Consider the following 24,220-nt stretch of genomic DNA (forward strand, 5'->3'; position numbering starts at 1 on the left):
CACTTTTAACAGTACTACGGCTTCCCCGCCCTTCAAACCGAAACGCATTGCTGCTTCACGGCAGAAATAGGCAGGGTGGTGGGTACCTACCCGTGCGGACTCACAAGGTGTCCTACCACAATCTCTAAACAATTATACTTAGTTTGTCATATTTTATAATTTAATAGCACTGTAGTCATCTTCTTTTGATTTTTATTTAGATTAGATTATAGAAAGACCGTTTATGTAATCTATTTATATTTAGAATAATTTATACTAATATTATCTTACTTGGTGGACAGTAATGTCGTCTGAACGATATTATACAAGAATTACGCAATCGTAATATCAAATGTGATTATGTTGCGAAATCCTTTGGACAATCTAGATTCGCCTTAATCTAGTCTTGGAATGTTGATATTGAAATTGTATTCGGATTTCGTAATATATTGATTATAAATTATAGAATAAATACGTGGGTGTATAATTACCTTTTGAATGAGTGGAACGAAAGATTTTAAAGAATTAATGAGACATTAAAATTTATGTGTTGAAATTTTTATTAAAATATTTTTTTTTGGATCAGGTTCCTAGTTTATGTATTAAAGCCGAGCACCGCGCTTGCATTCACGCAATTCAAATATTTATTATACAAATTATAACCGTGAGTAAGAGGCGTGAAGGCCGAACATTGTATGGCCTTTAGTCACGGCTTTTACTGTCTTTTCCTGCTAACAAGATCACTTCCCCAACCGAATGAAACAAACAAAAAAGTTTATTTACCTTTTATTACTCATAGCTTTTTACATTCGACTTAAAACTAGAAATGGTAACCTTTTATATCACTACGTACACGTGCATCTCTCTGCATACATGACATAAATAAAAAAAATATACATTTTAAAAGATAGTGGATCGAATTTTGCTGATGGCCCGGCTGTGCTAGGCGAGATATTCATAAATAATTTCGATAGTTACGAATGAACACGATGTGACTAAAATTAATTAATTTAGTGGCCGTAGTACGAACCGCCGTAGCTGAGTTGGCTGTAATGGTCGTGGTGGTCGTGATGGTCGTGGTGGTCGCTGACGAGGTAGGGAACCTTCACTGGTACCGGGACTGGCTTCTCGACTGTTATGGGCACGTGCCTCTCAACAGTTACGGGGTAGGGCCTGTCAACGGGCACTTTGACGGGAACGGCGACTGGCCTGTCGACCGCGTACGGCACGTGCTTGTACACGGGGTAGGGTTGGGGCACTGGCACCTTTACGGGAACGGCCACGGGCTTCTCAACGTGCACGGCGTAAGGCCTGTCGACAGGAACATGGACGGGGTAGGCCACTGGCTTCTCAACTGGGACAGCAAAAGGCACTGGCTTCTCGACGGGGTAAGGAGCAGGCACATGCACGGGGTAGGGCCTGTCGACGGGCACCTTGACGGGGACACCGACGTGCTTCACAACGGGGTAGGGCTGCGGTACGGGCACCTTAACTTCGACGGGGTATGGCACGTGTTTCTCCACGGGGTAAGGTTGGGGCACTGGAACCTTGACGGGGTAGGGGACGTGCTTCTCGACTGGGTAGGGCTGGGGCACGAGCACCTTGACGGGGTAAGGCCTGTCAACTGGTACGTGTACGGGATAAGGCACCTTCTTTTCGACTGGGTATGGCGCGGGAACGTGGACGGGAACCTTAACGTACTCCTTCACGTGATATGGCACGTGTTTGACGACCTCGTAGGGTTGGGGCACGGCTACCTTGACGGGATAAGGCACGTGCTTCTCAACTGGGTATGGAACGGGTCTGTCGACGGCGTAAGGTACAGGGACGCCTTTGACGAGGGTGATGGTCTTGGTGACGTCGGTATGTCCACCGAAGTTGAGGCCGTAGCCGGAGGAGTAGCCTCCGTCTACGTAGTTGTAGGCGCCTCCGAGTCCTTGTCCGTGTCCGATGTAGCCAACGTCAAGACCATCAATACCGTATCCATACCCGAGGTTCAGGAGACCACGTTTGTCCAATTTCTTCTCTAGGGGTTCAGCTTTGCTTTCTGTCGTCTTCTTCTCACTGGCAGCCGCTGCTGCTACCAGCAGGAAAACTAAGCAGAGCTGCAACAAGGATAATATAACACTGTATTGAAATGCTTTATTGCCTTTTGGAAAGTAATTATTACATAATATAAAGACGTAAGAATATATATGATAAAAATGTACCCATTTTCTTTTGGCATTAACCCAAAATGGTGAAAGTTATTTACGTCAGTAGAGTCAATACGTTATACTAAAAATTATTTTAATTCTAAAAAGAATAAAATAACTTTTTGGTTAAAATAAATCTAAGGAAATGAAGTTAATAGAGCGGTTTATAAAAAATAGACACACAATTTAAGTTTTTTTTTCTTTCTTATTATCATTGTTGATTTAATGTAGAATAAGCCCTAAATCTGTTCATCAGTTTTAATATATTCAACTGAATATTTGATGAATTAAATACATAAGAGAATGTATCTAGGATGGATTAGTTTATGAACTAACTGAATAATGAATATCTAGTTCATTGGGTATTGATTGGAAATGTTAGAACTGTGATATCGATTCGTGACAGCACGCTCTGTGCTTTGAACTATGAATATTCTATGTTAATGATATTAGAATTGAAAACAATTTTAAAATAACTCGACTAATCCGGTTAGGTAATTTAAACACATTTAACTTATTATAATTGTATTATCTCTAATTGTATTCAGTAAACCAGATTAGAAAAAAGCGCCATCTTGATTTTATTTCTAGAATGTTTTTCATTTATTTTGATATATTTTTAAAATTAATAGTTTCCTTATATTCAAGATATTCGAATAAATTAAAACTTTTTTTTTTATGTTTTCGTCGATTGAAAATTAACGAGATTTGAAATCTTAATAGGTTGTTGATAAAGCTATGTAGTAGATAAATAATTTATGAGCTAATTTTAATTTTTAGCAAGTTTTGCGACAAACAAATAGATCAGTTTTCATAATAGTTGCTTCTGATAAATGGAACAAAATAATTAGAACACGAAAAAAGATACACTATCTTGTGTGGGAAAGCAAAAGACAGATACCCCGGAGGGCGTCTTTTGAGGGCGTACGGTTAGGTCTTTGTACAATACAATTAAGACTTAGACCTCATGTCTGTAGTGAGTGAGTTCAAATTGCGATTTCTATGGGTCAGAATAACGCTTTTACACCAGATGTGATTGTGGACGCGTTTATATAAAAATAAGTCATTGTTCTACGTGAGCCAACTGCCAATTAAATTTCATAGCCTATTAAATACCTTGTTGAAATAAATCAGTAACTCAGTATTTATGAACACTAACAAACTTATAGCTCATTGCGATCAATAAGCAATCGGCAATGTTCGAACAAAATAAATCACTTAAAGAAACCAAAACATCATTAGTTGACTGGATCATAACGAGTTGCAATAAGCCCCGATTGAATATAATAACCGCTAACTACCGTTTTAAATATCCGAATAGCTTAAATCGATGGACGTAACCAGACATTAAACGCGATCTGTCGTAACAGCCTCCGAGCGAAAAACGTCGTTATACAATTCCCGTGGGAGAATTAGCTTGCGCGCGTGTCTTGATATTGCTTTATTACAACCGATTGTGGTACTCAGAAGAATAATATGCTTCTTATCGATAACGACCCGATTATTAATAAAATTGTCGGATAGTGTAAACGCCGCGAACGATGCCCTAAAAACAGGGTCAACAAACAATAAACATAACACAGCCAAGTTACGGTTGTTGCAAACAAGTTCCACGCTCAATGCTGTCCGTAATAAAAAATTTAAAAGTCAGGTCGAATTCATAAGAGCGATCGTTACGTATTTTATTATAAATTTAAATCGTACGATTTTCGGAATTCGTAATGAGATGATTATAGAATTAATCTGATTATAGGAAAATGCTTATTAACCCGAGACTTAATATTTGGAATATCGTCTATTTTGAAATAATTTTAGTTTTCGTTTTGTATTTAAATAAATAAATAAATATATGAATATTTGATTACGAAGCTATTTTCTTGGCAGCATTTTATAAAGTCTAAATTTCTTTACCTAATTAAAAGTCTTATCACTACACAGTAAAAAATTTTATTATTATTATTATTATTAAAGTCGCTTTTTCTGTCCCCATATCTGTCTATCCCTATGTGTGCTTAAACCTTTAAAACTACGCAACAGATTTTGATGCGGTTTTTTTTAATAGATAGAGTGATTGAAGAGGAAGGTTTATATGTATAATAACATCCATTAAATAGAGAAGAAATCAATAATAAATTACAGTTTCCGAAGCGAAGCGAGGGCGGGTCGCTAGTTTGAAATAATATTATTGTTTTTTTTTTTTGTTGATGGTATTATACCAGTAACAGTAACGAGACTTTTAAGCCAAACGTCATTGCTAATTCAGAGCACATAACAATTTGTTAATCGCCTTTTATCTAATAGATCTACCGTTAACGAACATAAACGTCTCAGCGTGGTTGAACAAAAACAAAAGTGTACACGAAAGGTTCTTTAAAATATTCCGAACACGTACATCGTATATTAAGCCGTATTCCAGTTTTGTTACGTTCGTATCCAACTTTGTTATGTAACTTTTCTCTTAAGTTTGTACGCGTTTGACAAATCGATACCAAAAAAAAAAAAAACCCCGCAGATAATCTGTCTTCAGTTTGAAGGTGTTGAGTTCATGATTATTCGATTGATGTTGAAATCGAATAAGAAAATTCTGACATCATTAGTATTTTATAGAATTTATATTAATGATAATTTGACTATAATGAGACGATCACATACAGTAAATAATTTGAACGGTGAATAACTTTGCTTAGTTTTTTTTTATTGCTTAGGTAGGTGGACGAGCTCACACCTCACCTGGTGTTAAGTGGTTACTGGAGCCCATAGACATCTACAACATAAATGCGCCACCCATCTTGAGACATAAGCTCTAAGGTCTCAAGTATAGTTACAACGGCTGCCCTACCCTTCAAATCGAAACGCATTACTGCTTCACGGCAGAAATAGGCAGGGTGGTGGTACCTATCCGCGCGGACTCACAAGAGGTCCTACCAGCAGTTAAAGCTTTTAACTGTTAGTTTTAGCGTGTTATGGTTCTTGATTCTCGAAGGAAGATTTTAGTATTGTAAGGAATATAGAAAGTCTAATCGTAGCAAAATAAAATAAAAAAAAACTATTGAAACGAACTGCGCTAATTATAGCAAAGAGGACGAGGTCATCTATCGGTCTTGTGGGAGATCTCTTATGGGGCACTTTCGCAACATTACACCATTGTATGGCCGGTCAAATGAACGAGTTAAGGCCGTATTATTTTACCTACTCGATTCAAACAAAGACTCCTTGAAAGTTTCGAATCAAAAAGGATTCTTTCTTTTTGAAATCGAATTTTATTACAAATAGCTGACCCGGCAGACTTCGTAGTGCCTCAATCGATAAATAAAAGACCTAAGCTTTTGTATAAAATAAACCTAAAACAAACAAAAGGAATCCGTCCGAGACAAATCAAAGGAAAAACATAATTGTTATTTTTATTTAATTCCAAGCATTTTCATATTTATCTACCTTTTAAACCTTCTCTGGACTTCCGCAAATAATTCAAGACCAAAATTAGCCAAATCGATCCAGCCGTTCTCGAGTTTTAGCGAGACTAACGAACAGCAATTCATTTTTATATATATAGATTTTTGTGTTCTCTAAATATAGAGTCTAACAAAATCGATTCTATTCAAACGTAGTCTTGACATTTTAATACACTGTTAATGATCTATATCAATATAATTTAGTGCTTAAATTTAAATTCCTTTACTAAGTAAAGCACGATCGTGGTATAAAAAAGACAATTTTTACAAATAAACTGTTACTATTGTGATGAATTATGAATTATTTCTTGAATTATGAATTACTTGATGACCTATGAATTACTTCCGAACAACTATCTTTTAACGAATTTCAAAGTGCCTAATTCGAAAAAATAACTCTCATGCTATCTTGTTAAAATGTTCTTTTAAAGCTCAATGATGCTAACAAGCAAATTATTTTACAATTAGGAAGATTCTCAGTAAGATATCACTGGCTGGCGACACCGAAGCGGTTCGAGTATGCGACGAGTTTTACAGGAAACATAACTCTTTGTAAGCCGATCGCTTATAGAACTGGTTACCGCTAGAATTCGTTTTTCAATGTTGCAAAGGAAATATTGACTATCAGAAAAACTTTACGTTGTTCTTTGATGAATGAATTTCATGCATTTGTTTAGGTTTCTAGAAAAAGTTGCGGTCATTGTTAGAATTATTTCTGAAAATCTTTTTTTGTTTTTTTTAGAACAAAAACAAAACAGGCTTAAAGATTTACTTAATAAAATTCTGCAGCTATTTTTCTTTTCCCATCCGAATGTATGAGACTGCTACTTATGAATTGGAACAATGACGATGACGATACGTCATTACGAAATGTATCACAAACGTTTCAACATATATCTTTCTTGTACGTTGAACTTATAACTTCCTATTATCATATTTTTTTTGTTGAATTGTGTAATATTAGTAAGAAGTTACGTAAAACTATATAAGATCTGTCGTCGGATTCTTCCTGGTCTGGACTAGTTTGTAACCCGTTCGATGCTAAGTGAAAATGGGCATTGTGACGTAATAAAGCAAGATTAATGTGTGCGGTCCAGTGATTACATGTATACTATTTACGTTGCAATTGCTGTTGTTCCTCGATTAACTAGATCGATGGCCCGTAAAATCATCGTATGCGTATTGCTTAAGAAAGCAACTATAAAAAATGTGTTTTTCAATTTTATCACTTTTACGGATATATCGAGTTTTCTATACTAATATATAAATCTACAGTGGTTTTTACGGATGTTCCGTTATAACTATTGAACCACGCATCCGATTGACTTGAAACTTGGTAGTCATGTACAAAATACATGTACTTAATGGATAGGCTAATATTTATATGAGTGTTGGACTCCCGTTAATGGTGAGAATCTTTGTGGTGCTGAGAAATAATAATGTTAATTTTAAATGCCCAGCGAAGCGGACGGGTACAGCTAGTATTTTGTGAAAAGCGTTGACTTCAAAAAAGCGTTTGATATCGTTTAAAAAATTATTAGCATCAGCTTAAAAGTTTTATAACGCACAGCACTATCACGCTTTTTTCAATTTTTTTAATTTTTTATTTTAACACTTCTTTGAAGTCATCACTTCGAGCACAACACGGCACGTCACACGCACTAGAGACGACACTCACCGCTGTTTTCATTATGCCTCTTCAACGGTGGATGAAGTCGGGAATCGAACTGGATACATTGCGGACCACGCCGTCTGTTTTTATAGTTTGTTATTTGTTACTTTCGCTATTGCGGGGGGCATAGCGGCTGGAATAGGCCGTCGTTTTGTCCGTCGTGTAAGCGAGTCCTTCGTATTCGATCGTACGTCGCGCGGGAAACTGGCGCGCCGCGCGTTCGAAAAACAAACATTTTCGTTATTTTAATTTTCGAACTGTTTGTTTTGCCTGCCATTCTTTATAGACGCTTCGTTTAGTTTCAATTTTGGAATGTATTTAGAATGTTTTTTTTTTAATGGTCTTCATTTTTGGAATGCATTTAGGACAACTTTTTTTTATGCGCTTTTTTTATTTTTGTTTTTCTTACAATTTGTTTATTTATTTCATATTTAGAATTGTGTAAATGTGTGTTAATTTATTTTTCATTCTAGAACGTAAACATAAATCAGTCAGTGCTGTAAAATTTTAGTAATTAGACAAACGAATGATTTTTGAGTTTTCATTGTAATCCTTCCAAACAAAATTTAAATTTTTATAGAGAAAACGAAAATCTTAAAGGGTGAATGTGATCCAACAAAAAATGATTTATTACTTATTTAATATTGGCATTGTGTTTTATCTTCATATAAACGTTATTTTGGTCGTATAAAAAATAGAATTCCCAACTTACTAATAAATAATTTATTAATTTATTTATATTAATTGAAAATCGTTAACGACTTTGTTCTATTAATGCGAATTGCGAGGATGCATGGGATCCGTCATCCTAATTAAATCTCCCGCGAATTTTTTTAAGGTTTTCTTTATCTCGTTATTTTTTAAAGAATATCTTTTAATAATCTACGAACTCATAATGTCTATAAAATATAATCAATGAAAAAGGCAACAAAATCTTATAGACTTAAACGATAATAAAATTTATTTATAGCACCAGAAGTTTGAAATTGTTTCTGCTCAGTAGAATTTTTCTTCAAGCTTTTCTTCTCTCTGTCACATTTCTAAGAACATTTTGATAATCGTGACAATATTTAATCAATATGCAAATTATTATGTATTTCGAACGGGAAAGTACTTTTCAATTTTAATTAATAATCTTTTTAGCGTAGTACATCATATAATGTATAAAGAGTATATAGTAACAAATGTCTAATGATTTACTTAAATGACGCTCTAAATATAATTAGTACACTTGATCTTTGAAGTAACGAGCAATAAAAATTAAAAATAGCTACGTTTTACAAAAAAATACTGGATTAACATTTCTAATTTAAGTCGTTCAAATAATTCTATACATAAATTGGGAATACGTCATTTGAAATTGTTGAGTTCTAAAATGAAAATTTTAAAATAGATTTCACAGTGAGCAGATATTTGTAGACGTGTCTAACTTTATTTATTTTCCATTTATTAAATTTTCTTTGTTCAAAATCTATCGATATGTTTGAAAGAATCACGAATGTATTTCTTAACTGGATTGAAGCTTCACCGATCGAAACGACATATATGCCATAGATGCTAACACATAGTTTTCTCTGTGTATATCATATATCGTGTCCTCCGACTATGCAGTTTTCTATATTGAATAATGATTATCACTGTAACGAAATTAAGTACAGACTATCATAAGTGCGTAGTTTTTTCGAGTTAACTTAAATATTTATGCTGTGAAATTAATTGAATGAAAACTTTCATACAATTTTTTGTCACAAAAAACCCTAAAGAAAAAGATCGGTAATCACATAAATCTGAAATCACAGCCCACAGATACTCCATCATTCAAATTGTGGCGATTGGTGTGAAGAAACATTTTATTATCTATGGATTAACTTAAAAAATATTGACTCAAGCAATGGACACGTAGACAATATATTGGTTCATTTATTCGCTTTTTTTTACGATCGAGTAATAAAGCAAATTAATATGCCAAGAAAATTAGGCGTGCAATTCATTTTTCTTGTTAATAATTCTACTAGTTATTTAATTCGGAAAAATGATTAAATGATCGATTACATACTAAATGGCCTCCTTAAATATTCTAATTTTATAATCCTTGATTAGTATTGTCTATTCCACAGTTATGTCTAATTATAATGTTGCAACAGATTCGCAACCTATACAGCCATAACATAAGTCGATAATAAATCATCGGATATTAAAGGAAACAGAACGATTGAGTAATAAAGTTATTAAATTGTTCAGGATAATTAGTGCGTGGCGCGTAATTTAGTTATTATTACTATAATTGCTAGATGCGATGTTCGAAGCATTAACACTTAAGTCAGGCGCCAAAATAAAAAAGGTATTTTTTTAGATTGTTTTACGGCCCTGGATGCAAGTCTTTATGAGCCCAAAAAGGTACATACTTACTCTGTGTTAACTCAGTAGTGAAATGCGTGTCTCTGAAAATTATGTTTAAAAAAATACTTCATTTTTATCGTCATCATCACGTCTTCACCACGAAAACCATCTTCGCCAATACCAAATGTGGACATCATCAATATAGTCGAAGTTAATTAAATAATGCATTATTAAGGATATCTCATAATCTACTGGTCTGATACCACACCAGAAGCACCAGCTTTCAAATGAAAATAAAATAAAAATCGGGTCACGTAGAAAAACGCTGGGAGGAAAAACACAGAAAAACGAGTCAAATTCAGAACCTATTCCTTTTTTTAATTTTTTTTTTTTTTTTTTTATTGCCTTTGTAGGCAGACGGGCATACGGCCCACCTGATGGTGAGTGGTTACCGTCGCCCATGGACTTCAGCAATGCCAGGGGCAGAGCCAAGCCGCTGCCTACCGCTTAATACTCTCCATAAGCCTCGTTTGAAGAAGGACATGTCATAGCGCTCGGGAAACACCGTGGAGGGGAGCTCATTCCATAGCCGGATGGTACGTGGCAAAAAAGATCTCTGGAAACGCACTGTGGATGACCGCAGTGGCTCCAGGTAGTATGGATGAACTCTACTCCGGTGGCGGGCGGTGCGATGGTAAAAACGAGATGCTGGTATCATCTCGAACAATTCCTCAGAGCACTCCCCATGGAACATACGGTACAAAATACAGAGGGAACCGAAGTCCCTCCGCAGACCCAGAGGCTCCAGTCGGTTAATAGATTTTTATTTTTTCTCTGTCACATTCCTTTACGATGCCAGTGATGATATTTGAGCACATAAAATTTATTTACCTAAGCTGGTAGCCTGGAGCGGCTATTCCAGCATAACCGTAACTAGTAGGTGAGCTCACGGGGCTCAAACCTGACGACGATGCTACATAGGCGGCACTGAAAATTTCGGGAATTAACGAAGTGACACAACATTACTATTTAAAAATGTATTTATTGCTTTTCGAAGTATTCTCCGCGAAATTTGACACATTTTTCTATACGATGGAACCAATCATTGAAGCAACCATTCCATTCGGAAGTTGGGATTTCCAAAATGGCCGTTTTGTAGGCGTCCACAGCTTCTTCAGGTGATGAAAATCTCTGTCCATGCAATTTATTCTTTATTTTAGGGAAAGTATAGAAATCATTAGGGCTTAGGTCGGGGCTGTACGGCGGATGGTCTAATAATTCTATGTTTTCTTGCTCTAAAAACTCTTTTGTTCTGTGCGCGGTGTGAGAACTCGCATTGTCGTGATGGAGGATGATGCGGCGGTTGCAGTTCTCTTTACGGAGCTCAGAAACGACCTGTGGCAAACAAATGCTAGCATACCATTCTGCATTAACCGTTCTTTGTCCCTCAAGAGGAATAGTCGTAACATGGCCGGTTTTGGAGACAAACGTGGCCACCATTTTTTTTGCAACACTCCGTGAACGAACAATTTTTGTTGGCTTTAACTCATTTTCGAACACCCAAACTCGTGACTGGTTTTTTGTTTCGGGTTCGTACGCGTATATCCAGGATTCGTCACCTGATATAATGTTGTATACAGCATTTGAGGATCCTGCGTGGAATCTTTCGAGAGTTCTGACGCACCAAGTAACGCGAGCCGCTTTTTGCTCTTCACAGAGCGAATGCGGTATCCATCGGGAAAACAACTTTTTTACACCTAATTGTTCACGCAAGATTATTTGTATTTGACTCATGCCAATGTCTAAAGTTGCCTGAATTTCGCGGTATGTCACATGTCGATCTTCCTCAATCAGCTTACGCACAGCATCGTTTTCTTGGGTGACTGCAGTTTTTGGACGACCTTGACGGGGATAATCACTGAGCTTGACACGTCCACGTTGAAACTCAGCAAACCAGCGATAAATTGTGGTTTTGGATGGGGCTTCATCACCAAATGCAGAAATCATCCGGTCAACACACTGTTTTTGTGTTAAACCGCTTCGAAAGTCATAATAAATCAAATCATCGCTCTTGAATTTTCTCGAGTCAATTCCATTTTCTCAACGACTAAACAAGTTTGACAAAACCTCGTGACAAGACCGAGATTTTTTTTTTAAATTAATAAATGGTATTCGATTTTTAAAACCAAGGAGTTTTCAAATAAAAATATTTTAATATGACAGGAACAGTGGAAATAATCCATTCCCGATACTTTTAGTGCAGCCCTCGTAATATGAACCCTAGCAAGAGTAATGCTTCGCAGAATCTACCACCGGATCGGAAACGCGACCCACTGAGAAGATCCGGCGAGAAACTCAGTGGGCTGTGTCTGAGAGTTAATTTATTCGTCGAGCCCTTCGTCGCAAGCGACGGGTTCGACGAGAACGGTGACCGGTGCTTGAAGTACCTAGAAGCACCGTTAGTGGATCGGGAGGATCCGAGATGACGTGTTTTGGGCGACGTCAACTGCTTTCCATTCTGTCCGCAGGATCGGGAAAGAAGGGCCAAATACTTCTGACTTAATACAGACAGTTCGGAGCGCTTAGAAACGCTCAGAAAATAACTCTAACGAAGGGTGAAAAGCTATTGGTTTAAGCGACATTTCGCTTAACACGCGACATTCATCTTTGTAATAAAAGTTCCGTTTTATTTGGTATTAGTATAGAAAATTCGATGTTTTCAATTGAACTTCTAACTTGGGTGGCGCGTTTACGTCGTAGATGTCTATGGGCTCCAGTAACCCTTAACACCAGGTGGGCTGTGAGCTCGTCCACCCATCTAAGCAATAAAAAAAGTTAAGCCCATTCAAATAGTTGAAAAAGTTTTTTTGTCATTATATTTTTTTTCCAAATTTTAAACTTTAAATGACTAAGGGTGGATTCGACCAAACTTAAATTTATACTCGAGTAACTATACGAGGAATAACCTATTCCATGATTTTAATCTCGAGTAAATCCATAGTCGTTTTTCCACGTAAACGAGAGTATACTTGCGCTAGGAATAACAATACGCGAATAGCAGAATGAATGGTGAACAAAAATAAAACCCGGCAAATAAATGTTGTTGTACAACGGCATAGTGTAAGAGCATACATTGCGTCAACTCGATTTTGCCGTATTTTAGTGTGAAAAAGTAGCTGTAGTGGAAGATAGAGAGAGAGAGAGAGAGAGAGAGAGAGAGAGAGAGAGAGAGAGAGAGAGAGAGAGAGAGAGAGAGAGAGAGAGAGAGAGAGAGAGAGAGTATTCTTTAATGTACACCAAAAAACAATTAAACAGTTCGATACATTATCAAGATATCTAGCTGTCAAACGTATTAATTTTATTTGTTGTTTGTTTGAGGAAATTGTCAAGTTTTGTCGTGTGGTTTTATCTTTTTTCGTTTAAGCATTGCATTATACAATGCCAGACTATTAATAATAATTATATGCATTGCATTGACTTGAAATTAAAACAGAATAAATATTTATGAAATGACAGAAATCAGATGATTGGACTGACTGACGCCATTACATTATTCTCGGAATAGCTCCGTTATTCCGTGCGAAACGGCGGTATAGTAACAATTCCCGAATAGGCCCACTATTCTTAGAATTGTAGATGGTAAAACGTAAAATTGATTGACTCTCGATTAACTGACGAGTTATTCTAAGAATAAGATTTACTCTTGTTTGGTCGAATCGACCCTAATAGTTGCGAAAATGTCGCATAAATAAAATCTCTCACCCCTCGAATTATTTTTTTAAATCGTAAAAAAAAAAAGAAATGTTCTTTGATAGTACGAAGTTTGGCTTATTAAATGATTACTCTATGATTTCACGTCAAACACTAATTTCGGCGCCGTTATTAATATGAAGTTTGTTAACGCAAGTTAAATGGACACTTTGAATTATTCAACAACAAATTAAAAAGCAGAATGAGGATTCGTTACGCCACCGCATTCAGTTCAGCTGTATGAATTCCGACCTTGATTTTTGCAAAATATACAAACAACACCTATATATATCTATATATGTATAATCGGAAAAACTTTGCACAACAAAAACGAGTGAAAATTACCTCACCGAATGGTTTTTGAGTTGGAGCATGTTAATGTGTTAAACATGCTAACACTGGTGGTAGGACCTCTTGGGAGTCCGCACGGGTAGGTACCACCACCCCGCCTATTTCCGCCGTGAAGCAGCAATGCGTTTCGGTTCGAAAGCCGTTATAACTATACTTGAGACCTTAGAACTTGTATCTCGAGGTGGGTGGCGCATTTAAGTTGTAGATTTCTATGGGCTCCAGTAACCACTTAACACCAGGTGGGCTGAGAGGTCGTCCACCCATCCAAGCAATAAAAAAAAAAATTTTTTTTCATCGAACTCACATGTACCGGCCTTCTGTGGCACATAGACATCGCAAAAAGAATGCATATCTTGGGACATGAGGTTAAAACCTCAATATTATTGTACGTAAAACAGCTGTCTCATGAATTGATAATTCGCTATTGTTGTTAAAGATATATCCTATCATCAATACTTAATATCAAAGGGGCATAGAAATTTTGGAAGCTGTTGTGATCTTAAGATCTAACATCAAGCGTTGTGATCATCTGTTCATATCCAGCAAGCCGGTACCAACATTTCTAAGGAGATACTTACTTATCACGTGCTCACCAATGACTTCCACGCTGAAGAAATAACATGACTAACTCGTTTTGTAAATTTGCGTAATTATTGGAGTTAGGGTGAATTGTAAGCTCAGACCACAATCTTCTTTGGTTTGTTCCCTAATTTAAAGGGTAGAATAGTTGTGATTCAATACTAATAAATCTTCGACCACATGCCTTGTAAGACGGTAATGTCCATGGCCTCCCGTGAGTCTATTAAACCGTCAGCTCTTTTCTCGTCAATTGCTTAAAATATGAAAAGAGTATCTATGATACTCTCTTTACCCCGAAATTCTTGATTAACCTAAATTAATCTAACTAAATTAGCATTACTCTCTTTTGAAGTCGTCATGGCCTAAAGGATAAGATGTTCGGTGCATTCGTGTCTAGCGATGCAACGGTGTTCGAATCCCGCTGGCGGGTACCAATTTTTCTAATGAAATACGTACTTGACAAACGTTCACGATTCACGTCATTACGGATCCTCCTGATCCATTAACGGTGCTTTTAGGCACCACAAGCACCGGTCACCGTCCTCGTCGAACCCGTCGCTTGCGACGAAGGGCTCGACGAGCGAACTAACCCACAGACACAGCCCACTGAGTTTCTCGCCGGATCTTCTCAGTGGGTCGCGTTTCCGATCCGGTGGTAGATTAAGCGAAGCACTGCTCTTGCTAGGGTCAGTGTTAGCAACTCTCCGGTTGAGCCCCGCGAGCTTACCTACAAACGTTAGGACGAAGCTGAAATAGCCTCTCAAGGCTATCAGCATAGGTAGGGAAAAAAAAAAAAGTTCTCGATTGACTTCCACGTTGAATGAATAGCATCGTGTAATAAAAATCAAAAACCCGCAAAATTATAATTTGCGTAATTACTGGTGGTAGGACCTCTTCACCTATTTCTGCCGTGAAGCAGTAATGCGTTTCGATTTGAAGGGTGAGGTAACCGTTGTAACTATACTGAGACCTTAGAACTTATATCTCAAGGTGGGTGGCGCATTTACGTTGTAGATGTCTATAGGCTCCAGTAACCACTTAAGCAATTCTATGCAATAAAAATAAAAACTACACAACTTCGTGTGTACAGTACTATTCTTAAATAATACGAGCTCAAGTTGAATTGTAATTAGTAAATTCTTTAATAGTTCTGTTGCGATTAAAGACATATTGCTCCTATGCCAGTAATGTAACAAAAAAATAAATCAATGCTATAACTTAGCGTGCGGATAATATGATGAGTCACATAGGTTAATACGAGGTAATGTAAAGATCATCGGTCTAAGCGATTTGTCAAATCATCCGTTTTGTAATTTACACTGTTTCGCGTGTGCCGGTGACACAGTTACCTATGAGCCGGTCGGAATGTTATTTCACGAGTAGAAGTGCAAGATCAAACTATTATATTGCTAGCTCAAACCTGAACCGCCCTAGCAATATTCACCATGAAAGTTATAGTGTGGCGATAGGCCTTCCACTTCGATAAAGCGGCACGACACGAGAACCCTCTTATCGTGGCCGCCGGTAACTACATTCCCGATCCTGCGGACAGAATGGAAAGCACTCGACGTCGCCCCAAACACGTAATTTCAGATCCTCCCGATCCACTTACGGTGCTTTTAGGTACCTCAAGCACCGGTCATCGTTCTCGTCGAACCCGTCGCTTGCGACGAAGGGCTCGATGAGTAAATTAACCCTCAGACACAGCCCACTGAGTTTCTCGCTGGATCTTCTCAGTGGGTCGCGTTTCCGATCCGGTGGTAGATTCTGCGAAGCACGGCTCTTGCTAGGGTTCGTGTTAGCAACGTCGTCAGGTTCGAGCCCCGTGAGGTCACCTACTAGTTAAGGTTACGCTGAAATAGCCTCTCAAGGTTCTCAGCTCAGGTAGGAAAAAAAAAGATTGGCCTTTTTTTCTCTTTCTTTTTCGGGACCCCAGGCGAACCTTCTTTCTACGTCTAGGGGGCGCGCGGGTTTTTGGACTGGATTGTATGAACATGTTGGGAGCAGACCGCGGGCCCGCGGGCCCAAGATATGGAATTTAGGACTCTACTGACTAAACGACTCCCCTATACTCTTTCACCCTACGTCCGGTCTCCGCCCGGGCTCAGACTAGGGAGGTGGCAGTGGCTATCATACAACGCAAGATATTCGATGCCTTATAGCTTATGTATGAATCGACTATTTTATTACAAGCCGTTGTACCGACTCTCGGTACAACGAACAGATTCAAAGAACTATCGCCTAAATAAATTAGTAACGTTAATTTTCTGGTAATCATGAAAGTCCTACGTATATACCTCAAAGCTACCAAATTATTGCTTGTACAATTTCAGTGTACACATCACCTTCCTGTCGGTTGTCATGTTTATCGCTTTGAGAACTAACTATAACTATGTGACTATACCTGAGACCTTAGAACTTATGTCTCAAGGTGGGTGGCGCATTTACGCTGTAGATGTCTATGGGCTCCAGTAACCACTTCACACCAGGTTGGTTGTGAGCTCGTCCACCCATCTAAGCAATAAAAAATAAATAAATAAAAGTAGAATATCGGCTATTCCAATATCATTGAGACTCCAACCTCATATTTGTTTGACGCTATCAATACTACAGGCCTTTACATGTGCCAACTATATACTCTCTGCTGCTAGAAGCCATTGTGAAAATTTTCCAATTTTTATATCAACAATTTCTTCGGTCAAAATTCCAAATGTGTACTTCAAAGCATACACTATTAATAGCTGATTAAACAAATCAACAAAAACTGAGTATAATATCGTGTTTATTACAAATGGAAAGGCGAGCGAGTCGATCAGCCGTGACGTGAATTGATCCCGACTTAGTCCAAGAGCTAGTTTATGCAAACATTACTGTGTTAGTTCTAATAACCGTTTATGGACGTATGTGCACATTGTGGGACACCATCCTGCTCACTTCAGCTGCGAATCTGTCGGGTATTTCGCTTTTAAGGACAGCCTCTATACAATGTAGCTGAGGCTTTAACACGTACAACAAGATCTGAATTAGTGCAGAAGGATTCCGGTAAGAACTAAACCACACGGATGGCAGAAAACTTGTCTTTATAGTGTAGTAGTTGTAGGACACTAAGAATATATGCAGATTGCAAATACTGCTAGCAATTTGTCTAGTCATTTTTTCTTGCGTTGCTACCTTACGTTATTATATGGGTAACAATTTTCATTTGGAATACTTCATTCTTCTCTTCGCTATATGGCATAATAATAATAATAATAATAATGATAATAAAAATTGGGCATATTCAACTCACACACGGTCATCCGACCCCAATTTAGGATTCCCTGTATTATGGGTACCAGAGACTGACAAAAATGGTTACATATGTACGTTTAAATACATACATGTATAGGTAACAAACAGCTAAACAGAGAGAAAACATACCTCTTCATCACACAATGTTTGTCAGAGGTGGGAATCAAAGCTACGATCCTCGATGTAACAGCTAGGGGCGCTAATTACTGCACCACCATCGAGTCAGAACCAAAGCGCATTGCGTCGCGGTGAAACTAGGATAAATGGTGGTTCCTATCCATATTGTTAATTCATGGTTTATGCCTAAATATCATGTGTTTTAGTTTCAATACAAAAAAAAGTCTTATTTGTTAACCAAATGATATAAAGCATTATTTTGAGATGCATCAAATATTCAAATCTTAAAATTTCAGTTTTGGTAATAAATGAAGTATAATATGTCGTGATACTGATCCTATCACTGAGCACGGTCTTGCCGCTGTTGTAGTTCCATCTTATCCAGGGTCTTTTGTTGCCAATTTACACTAATCCTCTTCGTTTAGATTCCACCGATTTTTCGGACTTTAAGGATAAATAAAAACACTTAAAAACAAGCAACTGTGCCAGGATACTACGCTGGGTGGACCTGCCTGTAGCTATAGCATGCTATTCGATCGTAGGGCATATTATTCGCGACCCCACAACGAAGGGATAAATGGGACACATATAATGAAACAAAACCTTCAAATATACATTGCGCGATTGCTGATAGCAGGGCTGGGGGTGAGCCCATACCTGCATCCTTTATTTTGTAGCCACAAATTAATTATTGGTTTTCGTTCAAAAGGTAACAATAACATTTTGAGACCAATCTCATGTTAGAGTTTCCGTTACTGTACAAATAAATCATGAGCTCACCTATCCATGTAGAACCATAAAGGACGTAATTGAAGGAAAAAAAACCCGTCGAATCCGCCTTCCAATAAATGCATATGGAACAAAATGTCAACTAGAACTACTGCGTCATAATTGCCCACACCCTAATTGAACCGGTAAATGAGTGCTCGACATATAAGGAAATATCAAATGTGATATATTTTACTCCAAAAAAAAACCTGTCCGGAGCCAAAAGACTAATAAAATACATCGCAGTAAAATATTGGGCAAGATGTCATTTTAATAACATATATTAAGCAGTAAATTAGCATAGAATCTTCAAGCAAGCTGGAATTTTGACGTCGAATGTTGTAACTTCAATACAAGGTCGACATATTTAAGATCAAGGCTCGGAATCCAACCAAAGTGTTTACTTAATCTATCGATTTTCAGATGATGTGATACATTTCAAGATTTAATGTTGAAATTTTCGAATCCATTTCTTACTATACACATAATAATTTTCATTTCTTATCTTATCTGTACGAATATATTATAAATGGCCACACAAATACGATACCGCATATATCTTATTGGTAACAGATTAAAGACAATTTCTTGCGAATTTACTTAGAGAGCACCAGAATAGATATAGATAGTTTGGAACCTTTAAGTCTACACAGAAACCGCGACTCTCTTTGTATTTTTTTCTTACCTAAGGTAGCCTTAAGAGGTTATGCCAGCATCACAGAGCGAGTAGGTGAGCTCATGGGGCTGTAACTTGAGGAGTATTTTGTACCATTTTTCCGTGGGAAACGGCTTGAGATGACTCCTTAATTTGGAGTGGAATAGAAACTAGCCGGAACCAATACGTTCATCCATAGTGCGTATCCAGAGACCTTCTTTGCTATGGTTTTGAAATGAACTACCGTCCACGGTTTCTCGAGGTTGATAGTTCCTTCTCCAAACGAGGCTTGGGAAGTGCCCTCATCAGTAGACAGCGGCTTGGCTGTGCTCCTATTATATTCGTGAGTGACCATGCCTATTTACGACCAAGCGGGCCGTAAACCCATAATATGTAACGATAAAAAATAGTTATTTTCGATTGATCGTTATTGCTACGAGGCTGAGCAGAGCACATGTTAGCGATTCGGCTATGCCATTACTATTTCTTTGCCCAAATGTGAGTTAGACTAATTGTTTTTTATTCACTTATTTTATTGTCTAAAGAAACGAATTAATAACCTTTGTGCAAAAATGTAATAAAACTCATAAAGATCTTAATGTTTACTAGTTTTATAATATTTTTCGGGTACCATGGATAAATGCTCTTAATGTCGGTAACGTATATTGACCTCGATAAATGAAATCGAAGGTTAGTTTGCATCGTGCAATAACTATAAGAACGCATATTTTTAATATCATACACAAACATTAAAAATGGAACAAAAATTTTTTTTCTAAAACCAATTCAGCCTATTTCAGCCGTGAAGCAGTAATGCGTTTCGGTTCGAAGCGCGGGGTAGCCGTTGTAACTATACTGAGACTTAGAACTCATATCTCAAGGTGGGTGGCGGTATTTCATGTGTCGGTTATATGTGTGTGGGCTCCGGTAAATGGGGAGTGCTCTGAGGAATCATGGGGAGTGCTTTAAGGAATTGTTTGAGATGATACCATAATCTCGTTTTTACTATCGCACCGCCCGCCGCCGAAGTAGATTTCATCCATACTACCTGAAGCCACTGCGTTCATCCACAGTGCATTTCCAGAGTTCTTTTTTGCCACGTACCATCCGGCTATAGAATGAGCTCCCCTCACCGGTGTTTCCCGAGCGCTATGACATGTCCTTCTTCAAACGAGGCTTGTGGAGAGTATTAAGCGGTAGGCAGCGGCTTGGCTCTGCCCCTGACATTGCTGAAGTCCATGGGCGACGGTAACCACTCACCATCAAGCGGGCCGTATGCTCGTCTGCTTACAATAAGGGCAATAATATAAAAAAAAAAACTTAACATCATTATCACTAGGTGAGCTGTGAGCTCCTCCATTCATCTATGCAATAAATAAATAAATACTGTAATATGAAGTCAACAGCCTCCTGAACTATTATAGCTCTGTCGGTTAGGTTCCGGTCAAAGCGAACCTTGAACTCTGATACAGATTTACCGAGCGAGTGCACAAATTAAATATCACATTTAAGCGGAAAACAGTTAAGTAAAGGTAATAATAGTAATGTTACGTGCGGTTTTAAGATCGCTTGTCTCTTTAGTGATAAACAAAACTTGTTTGTATTTTTTTTATGTTGTATAGAAGGGTATTCGGGTTCATAGCTTGTCTGGTTGTGTGCTATTAAAGTAGTTCTTAATGTCATATGAGGTTAAAGCCTTAATTTTAAATAATTCGTTGACTACTCGACCACATTCCAAATTGAATCGTACGGACACGAAGTTAAGGTCTAATTTTAATTTTGCAGAATTCTATACGGGCTTACGATTGATGCCTCCATTCGCGATCTAAGATCTTGAGATGATTTTGCTGGTGGTCGGACGTCCTGGTAGCTCCATAGATAAAATGAAGTTCGATACATTTCGTGACCGCTAAAAAATAAACGCAATTTTCATTTTCAATTCTTTTCAATGACCCACGCTGGTCATTTAAAAGGAAACCATTAATGTTCACATTGAACCCAGAATTATCGGCGAGCGACATTAAGCTGTAGCAATAGGAGTGGAGGCCGCAGATACAAGATAAAATTAAGTTGAACTTGAGGCTTTTAACCTTTCTAATTTAATATGTTGTTGTCAAGTTTCCTGCGAGGTAATTCACCAGGCCTCAAGCCTAGCAGGAAGACAATGTCAAGGGCACTGGCAAGTCGCCGTTTGTAACTGAAGATTCTCTTCCAATCTCTTTGTAACAGCAAATTGTTTACTATCTACTGCTGAATACAGAACATCGACTAAGAACTAGTGTGTTGGAAGTGGCCCGTATCAATAACGTTTTTATTAGCTTCATTAAGTTTGTTTGAATCATATTTTGTTTGCGATTTGTCAAACAAAATACACAGATGTAGCCTTCGTTAGCTGAAAATAGCACCACTCCATCTCTACCTTTGGGTGTCGTCAAAAGCAACTAAGGGATCCCCGAAAACTGGACTTCGCCACACTCTGAGTAATATGCCAGCGTACTGCGATTCTCGATCAGCGTATACTGTGGTATGGCGTATTTTAAACCCACACCAAGTACTATACCCGGTTTATTTCTGTCACGAAGCAGTCATGCGAAATCATGGTCTGCTGTAATTACCACCGGACGTATCGTCAGTTATGATCCGATCCAAAGTTTGGTTTTCCCTCTGAAACGCAAATCTTGTCATCAGTTATAAGTTGCGCTTGTGGTATTTCTATTCGAACGTCAATACTGAGCTGTCTTGGTGTGCTACGAACTCGTCAACCTGTCAACGCTAAAGTAATCCACGTGCGCTTACGACGACCTTAGGAAACGGGGTGAATGTCGGTCATTTTGTAACTTTATATAAATTAGATTAGAATAATTAGAAAATATATTTTTTCCACGGACTTATCTGTCTGCTAGTGACCATGGAATATGATAATTATGATTGTTAATGATTAAAAATTATGTTAGCTTTGACTTAGATTCAGTCCGACCTTAGATTCAGTTTCGAGTTCTTATAATACTTCTCGATTTAGAACTGTTGTAACACAGCGCAATCAAGCGAACTTGTTGTGCAATAGGCCGCAGGTTCAAGACTGGGCATGTGCCACTATGTTTTCAGCTATTCTGAAAGCCTATAGTCTTATAGTCATTCAGAGAGAATTTGCCAACACCAGCCCCAACAAGGACAGTGCTTTGCAGAATCTATGACCGGATCGGAATTGCGACCCATTGAGAAGACCCGGCGCGAAATCCATTGAGCTGTGTCTATGGGTCAGTTCTATAATGGTAATTTCGATCGGGCGACAGTGGCTTTGCGTTGCCCTGTCGACGGGGTCGGAAAAATACGTACAAGAAACAACATTAGTACTAACTTCATTACAAGAAGCCAGGACAACGAACGAGAGGGATTTTAGCTTATTTTGTACAAAAAATTAGGAACTACAATTATTCTTAGAAACTGTATCGCCTCTAGAATTTTAATCTAAAAAGCCATATCATAAAGGTCACAAACAAAATAATATCTTTTCCATTTTCGATCAGAAACACTGATGTATCTAGGAAAGACTAGTTTTCTTAATCTTATGTATGTATTCATTTTATGTATCTTATGATGTATCTAGGAAAGACTAGTTTTCTTAATTCGATAACAATATAGTAAACACATTAGGTCTGACATTTCGGTGAGCTAATTTTTATGTAAAATCCACATTATTCTAAATCTTAATTATTATGGTATTGCGGAATGTAACCGGTTTGGTTCCGGCTTGATACTTTTAGAATTTTTGTGGACGGATTTAATTAAGACGGATACAAATTTGTCGTAAACACGCAGCCCGTCTTATCTTCAGGGATTAACAGAGTCAACAGACATGTCAATCTGAAATTTGACTTAAGTGGACACCTCGTTTTTATTGGACGACTGTCGCACCACTCAAACCGGAAAGCATGACTACTACGGGCAAAATTGGGGCAGTTCCTATTCATGAGAGCTCTTCATTCAGTGCAATTAGCATAGCTAAGGTTATTTTACAGATTCCTTGCCGGCCGTTTCGTGTTGTCGATTTCTTTATCACATTCGGCATAACTCAGTGACTTTTCTAACGCTACGATCATATGTCGCATGAACACATCCTGTTTTTCTTGTTACGGAGCTATGTTGCGTTCGGAGTACAAAAAAAACTGTTAATTGATTCATAATAATAAGGAATTTACATGTTTTACGTTCGAATTTAATGGTTCGTTGACCATATTCATATCAAGGCTAAGATCGTTTAAAGGATACGTGGTTCGTGAACTTTGTTAATGTTGTTGGCTTGAAATGAGATTTTTAATGAATTGCTCGAGTTCGTATAGGTGAAAGATCTTTGTTTGGCACACGTGGATCCTTGGTATATACGGAATATAACACCTGAAAAATCTACACACTACATTTATAGCAAGTCTTACTTGTGTATAATTCATAGGTTCTAGTGTTCATCATCATTATTAACACATAACATACACTTTCTCCGTTAATAGATTCCATCAGCCAGAGTCCTCCGATCACATTTCGCCATTAACGCATCAGTTCATTCTTGGGACATTGGCTACCTTTTCGGAGCAATAGCGAAAACGCCAGCAAACCAATCCATATCAGCAGTTTCTTCATTGATACCTGGTAATCTACGTTGTGTAGGGCACTACATGACACAAAAAGGTGCGCCTGAAGTTTCGTTCTCACTTCTAACCATCAATGAATTTAAATTTGTTAAGTATCCCTTTGTGGTGCTTTACATTTTCCTAGCATGAAATTTTTTGTGGGGCAATGAACCTAAATTGGTCACAATACGGAATAAACATTAGCTGTGGTAGGAGCACAGTGGATATCGTCCAAGAATGGCCAAGAAAAATATGCTGTAGAACTCAGGAAAACTGAAAATTGAAGTACGTGGGTAAAATGTTCCCAATTTCCGATATTTAGCATACGTTGACGTAAATGCGATAATTCGCGTGAAACGTGGGCGGATTGATGTCAACAGATCTAATAACTTGAGCAACGCGTGTTTGTTTCAAGAGACAAGGTTGAAAAGTATGTATTCATTTTG

The 24,220-nt window shown here is 37.7% G+C and overlaps 3 protein-coding genes across 3 annotated transcripts in view; 2 read left to right on the forward strand and 1 right to left on the reverse strand.

Annotated features, from left to right (window-relative positions):
• NimB (nimrod B) overlaps positions 1–24,220 on the forward strand; it is a 660,573-nt gene that overhangs the window by 521,552 nt on the left and 114,801 nt on the right. The window lies entirely within an intron of this gene.
• LOC134199405 (angiotensin-converting enzyme) overlaps positions 1–24,220 on the forward strand; it is a 189,938-nt gene that overhangs the window by 121,670 nt on the left and 44,048 nt on the right. The window lies entirely within an intron of this gene.
• CPG13 (cuticular protein glycine-rich 13) lies at positions 750–7,345 on the reverse strand. The gene is given in 2 exon segments (NM_001173319.1): positions 750–2,084; positions 7,305–7,345. Coding segments are annotated over 2 exon segments (1,107 nt in total). The 5' UTR covers positions 7,317–7,345; the 3' UTR covers positions 750–989.

This window comes from Bombyx mori, chromosome 9 (assembly GCF_030269925.1).
Source record: "Bombyx mori chromosome 9, ASM3026992v2".
Taxonomy (NCBI): domain Eukaryota; kingdom Metazoa; phylum Arthropoda; class Insecta; order Lepidoptera; family Bombycidae; genus Bombyx; species Bombyx mori.